At 44.2% G+C, this 9,732-nt stretch overlaps 1 protein-coding gene across 1 annotated transcript in view; it reads right to left on the bottom strand.

Moving 5' to 3' along the window:
- Window positions 1-9,732, bottom strand: part of FER1L5 (fer-1 like family member 5) — a 60,761-nt gene that overhangs the window by 33,264 nt on the left and 17,765 nt on the right. Inside the window, exons 15-20 of the mRNA XM_012811024.2 lie at window positions 8,954-9,022; window positions 5,710-5,753; window positions 5,537-5,619; window positions 5,365-5,459; window positions 4,387-4,515; window positions 2,490-2,667 (exon numbers count right to left, since the gene is read on the bottom strand). Of these exons, the coding sequence (XP_012666478.1) occupies window positions 2,490-2,667; window positions 4,387-4,515; window positions 5,365-5,459; window positions 5,537-5,619; window positions 5,710-5,753; window positions 8,954-9,022 (598 nt within the window). The remainder of the gene's footprint in view (window positions 1-2,489; window positions 2,668-4,386; window positions 4,516-5,364; window positions 5,460-5,536; window positions 5,620-5,709; window positions 5,754-8,953; window positions 9,023-9,732) is intronic.

The following is a 9,732-nucleotide window of genomic DNA, read 5'->3' as shown; positions in this document are numbered from 1 at the left end:
GGCAACGTCAAGTTCTGGTGAGACTGTAGAGTAGAAGGAATTCTCATACTATGCTGATGGGAGTGTAATTTTGTATAATCACTTTGGTCTGAGTTTCTCTTCCACTCTTAGGTATATAATTTAGAGGAAGTCTTGCACTTGTAACCAGGAGACATGTACAAGAATGTTAACAACAAAATTGTACTAGCCAAAAAAAGATATAACCTAAATTTGTGGTGTAATCATACAGTGGAATATATACAGAAATGAAAATGAACTGAAGCTACACATGCCCATATGAAAAAGTTTAATGTTAAGCAAAAGATGTAAGATAGATAAATACAGAATCTATTTATGTAAAACAAACAAACTCTGTTCAGGGTTTTCTACATGGGTGAAGAATTAAGAAGACAAGCTAGGAGATAATGAACACAAGAGTCAGGATCGTGGTTACTTTTGGGTGAATGGATCCAGAAGAACCTTCTAAGATGCTGACAATTTGCTATATTTTAAGCTGAGTAGTGAATTCATGGGTATTCATTCTATTCTTCTTTAATATGTACATTTTATATTCTTATACATTTTATATTCTTTTTACATAGTTTATACTATGAAAACAAGTAGAACATTATGCTAAATGACATAAGCCATTCACAAAGGACCACATATTTTATGATTCCATGAATATAAAACACCCAGAATAGGAAAATCTATATACACAGAGAGGAGATTGATGGTTGCCTAGCGCTGGGGACAGGGGAGAGAAATGGGCAGTGACTGCTAATGGGCGTGGGTTTCTTCTTAGGGTGAGAAGAATGCTCTAAAATTGATTGTAGGGATAGTTGTACAACTCTCTGAATATACTAAAAAACTATTGAATTGTATACTTCATAAGAGCAACTTGTATAGTATGTGAATTATATCTCAATAAAGCTTTTATTAAAAAAACAGGAAGATGGCAGACACCTATAGTCTCAGCTACTCAGGAGGCTGAGGCAAGACAATCACTTGAGCCCAAGAGTTAAGAGGTTGCTGTGAGCTACAATGCCAGTGCACTCTACCAGGGGTGGCAAAGTGAGACTCTTGTCTCAAACAAACAAACAGACAAACAAACAAATAGGAAGAGAAGTGGGAGGCTCTGAATGGGTGATGAGATGGTGAAGCTGAATGAAATGACAGTGAGACAGGATTGTTCTGTAGCAGTAGTTTTCAAACTTTAGCATGCACCCAAACTACTCGGAGGACTTGTTAAGACACAGACTGTGGGGCCTCATCCCCAGAGTATCTATTTTTGTAGGTCTAGGGTGGGGTCTAGAATTAAATTTAAGGAGTACAACTGCAGTTTTGTTGCATGTATATATTGAAGCCTGGGCTTTGCCTCAATAGTGTACATTGTACCCATTAAATAATTTGTCATCCTTTGCCTTCCACCTTTCTGAGTCGCTAATGACTATTGAAAATCTGCATTTCTGGCTTGGTGCCTGTAGCTCAAACAGCTAAGGCATCAGCCACGTACAGCAGAGATGGCGGGTTCAAATCCAGCCCAGGCCTGCCAAACAACAATGACAACTACAACCAAAAAATAGCCAGGTGGCTTGGCACCTGGGGCTCAAGTGGCTACAGCACCAGCCACATACACCTGAGCTGGCCGGTTCAAATCCAGCCTGGGCCTGCCAAACAATGTCGGCTGCAACCAAAAAATAGCTGGGCATTGTGGCGGGTGCCTGTAGTCCCAGCTACTTGGGAGATGGAGGCAGGAGAATCCCTTGAGCCTAGGAGTTGGAGGTTGCTGTGAGCTGTGATGCCATGGCACTTTACCCAGGGCGACAGCTTGAGGCTCTGTCTCAGAAAAAAAAAAAAAAAAAGCCAGGCGTTGTGGCAGGTGCCTGTAGTCCCAGCTACTTGGGAGACAGAGGCAAAAGAATCACTTAAGCCCAGGAGTTGGAGGGTGCTATGAGCTGTCACGCCATGGAACTCTACCCAGAACAACAGCTTGAGGCTCTGTCTCAAGGAAAAAAAAAAGAATCTGCATTTCTAACAATTTCTCAGGTAATGCTGATGCTGTTGTCTCAGGGACTACACTTTGAGAAATGCTAGTCTACAGTGCCCAATAAAAGTGTCCAATAAATACACATTAGATGTTTGGATGGATGGGTGGTTGGTTGGGGATTTGGGTGAGTGGATGGTTGGGAGATGAATGGTTGAATGGATGGGTAAATGGATGAACTGGTGGGTAGAGGATGGATGGAGAGGAGGTGGTTCAGAATAGCAGGGGAGAAGACAGAGTTGAGAAAGGTGTAATGTAGAAAGTAGTGTAGAAGGACTTGAAGACCTAATTTCTACTGGGTTCATAACCTACTAGCTATGTAATATTTGGCAAGGGACTTTATCTGAAATGTGGGTAAACTATGCTTATGCATCTTCCATAAGCTACTACCCTTGAAAGAGACTAGCACAGAGCTTGGCATGCAATGGCTACTCTCTACTCTTTACTTAAATCCAACTATTACCATCATATATCACTGGGCTGTACTGTGTAGTTGAGACTAGAGGCTTGTAATTCAGGTCCAACTTGTTTCCATAGTGGCCAATGCTGACCTCAAACTGGATCAGGTCCTTAAAGTTGGGCATCATGGTACAGGACAGGAAGATGACACATAGCCCATACTTTCGACGGTTCTGGTGCTTCTAAAATGATACCAGTAACCCCACCCCAATTCTCAGTACATGAGCCCAGGAATGAACAAGGCTATACAAACAGGCAAGGAAGCAAGGATGAGGTACTCTCTTTCGAAAGCCATCTTTGCTTTTCTTCAGGGTGAGCTAGGACATAACTGAAACCCCCATCATCACCTGGCCCACTCCCCTTAGCCAGCCCTGCTTCCTTCCCTTTCTGAAATCAGGCAGGTGGAGGAGTCTCCCTAGAGTCAGGTTAGGCTCTGAATTGGGCCACCCCATCCTCACTTCAAGTAGAGGTCTCTCCCCCTTTTTACCTAAGCCCCCCCCAGAAGATACTGTGATGTACAACAACACAGACGTGTACATGCACAGGCGTGCACATGCACACATGTGCACACTCACATCTGTTCTTCTACTCAAGCTCCCCTTCTCTTTCTCCAAAGGCTGAATCTTTCCACTTCCTGCCCCAACTCTCACTATCCTCTCAACTTCATCTGTTCCCAGCATGCCTCCCATGTGCTTGAACCCTCTATCCACCCCGTCAGCCCCTCTTTCATTTCTGTTACCAACATCTGGCTTATTCTTGCATTCCCCCCAGTTTCTTGACTAGCTCAAGTCTCCCTTATTTTAAAAAATAACTTTTTTTCTCTTATATGAGCCCCTATTTAGCTACCACCTGATCTCATTTCCTTCTGCTTTTTTAAAAATTAATTTGTTGGCTCAGCGCCTGTGACTCAAGTGGCTAAGGCGCCAGCTACATACACCTAAGGTGGCGGGTTCGAATCCAGCCCAGGCCCGCCAAACAACAATGACGGCTGCAACCAAAAAATAGCCGGGTGTTGTGGTGGGTGCCTGTAGTCCCAGATACTTGGGAGGCTGAGGCAGGAGACTCGCTTGAGCCCAGGATTTAGAGGTTGCTGTGAGCTGTGACGCCATGGTACTCTACCCAGGGGGACAGCTTGAGGCTCTGTCTCAAAAAAAAAAAAATTAATTTGTTTTTACTTTTTAGAGATGGGGTCTTGCCATGTTGCCCAGGCTGGTCTCAAACTCCTGGGCCTGTTTCTTTCCACTCTTCAGTTAGGGGAGTCAGCCTTATTTCTTATCAACAGTGATTGGTCCAAGGAGAGCACACATGACCTGTTGGCCTCTGTCCCTGACCATTCTGTTTCCAAAGGGTCTCTGAAACCTGCCCTCTTCTCTCCTGCTCTCCCTCCAATAAAACTGTATCCCCAGCTGAGGGCTCTAGCTCAGTGGTTAGAATGCTAGCCTTGCAAACCAGGGGCTGCAAATTTGAGCCTCACCTGGGCCTGACTTAAAAAAAAAAAAAAGATTGTATCCCCAGTTCTCTCGATTGAACGACCCTAACTTATTCCTCTGTTTCTCCTGTCCACTCCCGCCTCAGTGGTCCTCCACTGGATTCAGGAAGAAATTCAAATCTCTTAGATTGTTTTAAAAAACCCCAAGAAACTAGGTTTCAAATGGATATCACTTGTCCTTAACTAGATTAGGCATTTCTTAAACTGAAAACTTATCTTGTCTTTACTGGATTGTCTCACCATCTGGGATTTGGCACTGCACGAAGTCCCCCAGCAGAGGTTTAGTAAATAGGCAGGCAGATTGATCAAGCATTCTTACACACTCAACAGGGTTTGGCCAGGCCTCTAGTAGCAGATCTGGGGCAGGCAAAGGGATTCTGTTTTACCTGGGTTACCTGTTTCCCATGGTTACCTCTATCCTGGTCACTTCATGGGAGAGATCGCTTATCCAAAAATCTTTATGGTATTTGATTTTGGTGACTAACTCCAGGAAGACTCGGCCTCGATAAGCTAAACCATTCTTAACAGAGTTGGTAATAACCTAGGCAACAGGGAAGAAAACATATAGAAAAGAGATGAGAGAAAAACAGCTGTCACATCTCCCCTGAAAACTCCTATGCCAAAGACAGGATAACCACTTGCCTGGGGCTAGCTTCAACCACAATCCCAGGGAGGAACTCCAGATATCCCAGATGCCCCCATGTCAAAAAACCTCCCAGTCCTAAGCCCTCTTAGTGCCTGGAGGGCCCACTACTCAGTTCTTGCATCCTACTTGTCCAAGAACTGGAAGGACCTCGCTCATGCTTCAGGCTGGGGGGGCCTGCCATAACCCCTCTGGTTATACCCCTAGCCTAGCCAATCAGGGAAGGCTTGCCTTCTGGGCAACAGTGATTGGTCCAAGGGGAGCACACATGACCCGAGCAGACCAATTAGAATGTTTCTCAGGCCTTCCCCATTAGGGGCTGCTGGCCAGGTTCTCAGCCCAGATGTAGTAGGAGGGGGGAAAGGCCGAGGTGTCAAGAGCAGGGGAGTGAGAGATGCTCCAGCTGGCGTCCAAGATTTTTTTGTTTGTTTAAATCATTAAAGTCAGATTTCCAGCATTTACCATCATTCTTGAATAGCTCTGTGCTTTCCCACGTTTACCTGTGCCATGCCTTTTGTCTTGCATGTCCTTCCCACATGCTGAAATTCTTACCCAAGTTCTCATGACAAAGGTCCTTCACCTAGAGCACTCCATCTGCTCTTTCCTTTTTCCTCAGGCTTCACATCCTCTGCCAAAGTGTGGTGTATGGAAACCAGGGCCAGAACCTCCAGGCATTTCCCAGGCCCCAGGGCTTTAACCATGGTCAGTTTTACCTCCACTGTTCCCTAGTTGACATGAGAAGCTTACAACGCCTTCCTCCCGGATCCTGAAAGGGGCCTTTTTACCCCCGTGGAGAACCAGGAAGCTGGGGCCAAAGCAGGGTTGGAAGCCAGGGAACACTCCTGGAAGAAGAAAGGGTGAGAGGGAGTGGGGCACAGGTAGGAGAGCCACGGGAGGTAAGTTCCAGGGCTTTGCTTGCCTTCTATCTCTTCTCCAGAGGATGAGATCTGGTTGAGGAACAGGTTGGCAGTACCAATCTCATACCGGCAGTCCTTCTTGGTACTGGGGAGAAACACACTCTCCAAACTAAGCCTTTGCCTGGCTCTCATTTCTTCCTTCCCTATGCGCTTCAGCCTCCTCCCAGATGCTCACCAGTCCAAGACTCTGAACTTGATGTAGCTGGAAAGGCAGGGCAGCTGCAAGGGGAAGGAGAAAGGAAGAGTGGGTGCACACTTGGATGGTTTGGTCCTGGTGGAGATTTTGAGAGCAGCTGGGAAGTCCTGGGTCTGAGTCCAAGACCTGGTCCACTTACTAATGGGCCATTTAATCACACAGGCTGGATTTAGCACAGAGCTTATGGAGCTTTAGCTTTAGGATCCCTCACCAGGGCCTTGTCATATGCTCTTTTTGTATGCTCCCTCTTAAATCACCCCCTAATTACATAAGCTTGAGACATGGGTCTCAAGACTGTACTCAGACAGCCCTCCACAGTCTGAATGCATGTTCACCAAACCATCTCTTAGAGAGGTTGGGGCCTAGAATTTTTTTTTTTTTTTTTTTTGGCTGGGGCTGGGTTTGAACCTAGCACCTCCGGTATATGGGGCCAATGCCCTACTCCTTAAGCCACAGGTGCCGCCCAAGCAGCTAACTTTTTTAAATGATAGGACATCTGTCTCCTCAAGAGTAAATAATAGCTGCTATTCAAGGAGGATTTCTGTTCTCCCTCACTTATGCTGAACGAACTCCACAGACCAGCTAAATGAATTCTCCAACAACCTCATGAACTAGTTGCTACTATTATTCTCATTTTCATATGGGAAAACTGAGGCACAGAGACAGTTCCTGATATTCTTGTGTTACAGAAAGATGCTGAAGTCTCAGTGCTCCTGACCACTCTGCCATAACTCTATAAAGGCTGTGACTATCCCGTATATAGGTGTGGAATGAGGCCCAGATATTCAGAGGGACTTGCCCAAGGTCACATAGTAAGTAGTGAGGTCAGGATTTGAATTCAAGCTTTGGAATCTTATTTCTACTCTGCAATATGCTTCCCTCAATTATTACAAAAAAGAAAAAAAAAACGGAAAAGGAAAAAAAAAATAACTCATGTGTTTAAACAGAGCCATTATGGTTGAGTCCAGAGTAGGACCCCAAATCTTCTCAGTGAGGGTCTCTTCTCCTTACAGCAATTCTTGTAGGCATGGCTGGGAACCTTCTAGTTCTCCACTTTCCTTGTCTATTCTCCCCCTGCCCTGGTGGCTGGGGGGCCACTGGGAAGTGAGGAAAGGGCTTTTCACATAGGCAGCTGGTTAATAATAAAGAAGGAAATTGCCCAGGTTAAAGAAAGGCAATGGGAGGGAAGAGATGGGCACCATGAGGCATCCAGGTCTTCCAAAGTTATGAATCCTCCACATTCAGGGTTATGGCTAAACCATCTCTTCATTCACCCTGCTAAGAATTCTCCTCCTCTTTCCCTGTTCCTCATCTGTCTCCCCTCCTGCTCTGGGATCCTCAGGCCAGCCACTGGTGCAGACGCATTTTCAAGAGTGGTCCCAGCTCTCCTGGCGAACTGGCCTCAGAATCTACCATCTGTGTGCCCCCTTCTAGAATGTCTTTCTAATTTAAGAGTCTATAAAATCAGTGTACCTATAGTTCCAGTTACTTGGGAAGCTGAGGCAAGGGGATGGCTTGAGCCTATGAGTTCAAGGCTGCAGTGAGCTATGATCATGCCACTGCACTCCAGCCTGGGCAACAAAGCAAGACCCTATCTATAAAAAAAAATAATAATAATGAAAGTCTATAAAATCACCCAAGGAAGGGGGCATTATGAGGAAAGTTTGAAAATTATGGTTCCCCAGAAAGGCTAGGGAAGCTTCAAGAAGCAGCAAGGAGTAGATTTAAAGGAGGGAGGAAGGAAACTCATTAGCTGATGTCACATTTCATGTAAGGTATAGGAAAGCTGAACAGTCTTTGGGAAGCCAAATCGATGTCACATAGCGGTTCCATGCACTTGCACTTATGAGAGTGCCCAAGTTATCTCTCAGAATGCTTATTTGTCCTTATTTTATGCACTTCTTAAAAGTCTAACACAGTCAAAAGGCTAATAAGTTTGTGTGTACCCACTTGATAGGCACAATGTAGGGGTGTATGGCACACCTTTTAGGTTCAGGACACAACTACAAAAGGGACTCTACCTAACAAAGGCAAATATCGTAACCTAGTTGTTTGTACTCTCACGTTAACCTGAAATTAAAAAAAGAAAAAAGGCCAATAAGATCCACTAGAGCTTCAAGAGAACCTACAAAAGCTGATAGATGACTAAGAGGGATTGAAATGCTATAAAAATCAGACTATAGACTCCACAATGAAGAGCATCTTGAAGTCATTTTGTGTAAGGACAAACAGCCCTGCAGTACATACAGCCCAGTATAATAACTGTGGTGCCATAATGTCGCTAGACCATCAACAAAGAGCTATAATTACATTCAGTGTACTCTGTATAGAAGATAAGAAAATGTATGATATAATTTAGAATCAGTCTTTAGAGTGATTTGCTTTGTTTTGTTTTGTTTTTAATGTGTGTGACAGAACACATTTAAGTTCTCCATAAACTTCAGTATTGCTTAATAGTGGATAAAGTTAAACACACACCTGTCACATCGTCTAGTCATTCTGCTTCTACATATTTTCCCAAGAGAAATGAAAGCCTATGTTCACACTAAGATTAGACACAAATGTTTACACAGCTTCATTGTCATAGCCCTAAACTGGAAACTATCTAAATGACCATCAGCAAGGGGATGGAGAAGACAATGGGAATCCATGCAATGGAAAAGCTGTCAGCAATAAAGAAGAATGACCTACCAGTATACATGACCACATAGATGAGTCTCAGAATAACTAGGCTGAGTTAAAGAAGCCAGACATAAAGGGCCCATACTGCATGACTACATTTATATGGACTTCTAGGAAATGTAGGCTAATCTAAACTAAGATAAAGCAGATCAGTGGGTGCCTGGGGACAGGAGGAGGGATGACCAAGGGGCTTCTCCATTCTTGTGATACTTTGGCTGATCAATATGATAGATAGGTATATATTATATTTACTATCTTGAATGTTATGGTTTCATAGGCATATACATACTTAAATGTACAATCTGATACATTTTAAAATATGTACAACCCATTGTATGTCAATAGTACCTCAAAATATTTATGCTATAAAAGTAAAGCTTTCCATAACATATCCTGGGCTTCCTCATGCTCCCTGTCAGGCAGAGCCCCCCTTGGCATGCTTTTTGGCCCCACCTTCCATCTACATTCTCACTCAAATGCCTGACTTTCCCTTCTGTGTGGGGGAACAGTGAGGACAAGTGGCATGATGGGGTAGTCATACCTGGATCCGGAAGGTCAGGATCTGGTTCCATATTGGCTTGTCACTTGGGGCCTGTACGAAGGTCTTGAGCTGGGAAGGTCCCAAAGCATTGTCAGTGACAGCCTGTCCCCTTCTCCCTCCACTGGCCTTGCCTTCCAGCCCTTCCTATCAAGCCCACAGATTGACACTGTCTGCAGCACAGAGGCGACTGAGCTAATCCTATCTAAGGACACCTGGACAACTTCTTAGCAGCTACAACCTCAGTCCTTTGTGGACTTGTATCAAAGAGTTTGCCAGATTCAGAGACTTCAATGTTTTTCCTTAAATCAATTTTCCTTTTTTTTTTTAACTGTTGGGGAATTATTGAGGGTACAAAGAATCAGGTCACACTGCTTACATTTATTAGGTAAAGTCTCTCTTATAACTGTGTCCTGCCCCTAAGAGGTGTGTCACACACCGTGACCCCTCATCCCCTCTCTCCTTCCCTCTCTCCTCTCCCTCATCCCCGCACTGTGTATTAGCATCAGTTGTCCTCATATCAGAATTGAGTACATTGGATTCTTGCTTCTCCATTCTTGTGATACTTTACTAAGAAGAATGTTTCAACTCTATCCAGGTTGATACGAAAGATGTAAAGTCACCATCTTTTTTAGGGGCTAAATAGTACTCCATGGCATACCACAGCGTATTAAACCATTCCTGGATTGGTGGGCATTTAGGTTGTTTCCACAAATTGGCAATTGTAAAATTGAGCTGTAATAAACAGTCTAATGCAAATGTCATAATAAAATGACTTTTTT

Source organism: Otolemur garnettii, unplaced genomic scaffold, assembly GCF_000181295.1.
Source record: "Otolemur garnettii isolate 467f Iridium unplaced genomic scaffold, OtoGar3 scaffold00148, whole genome shotgun sequence".
Taxonomy (NCBI): Eukaryota; Metazoa; Chordata; class Mammalia; order Primates; family Galagidae; genus Otolemur; species Otolemur garnettii.
Note: the sequence above shows the minus strand (reverse complement) of the source record. Positions and strands in the feature narration are given on the sequence as shown.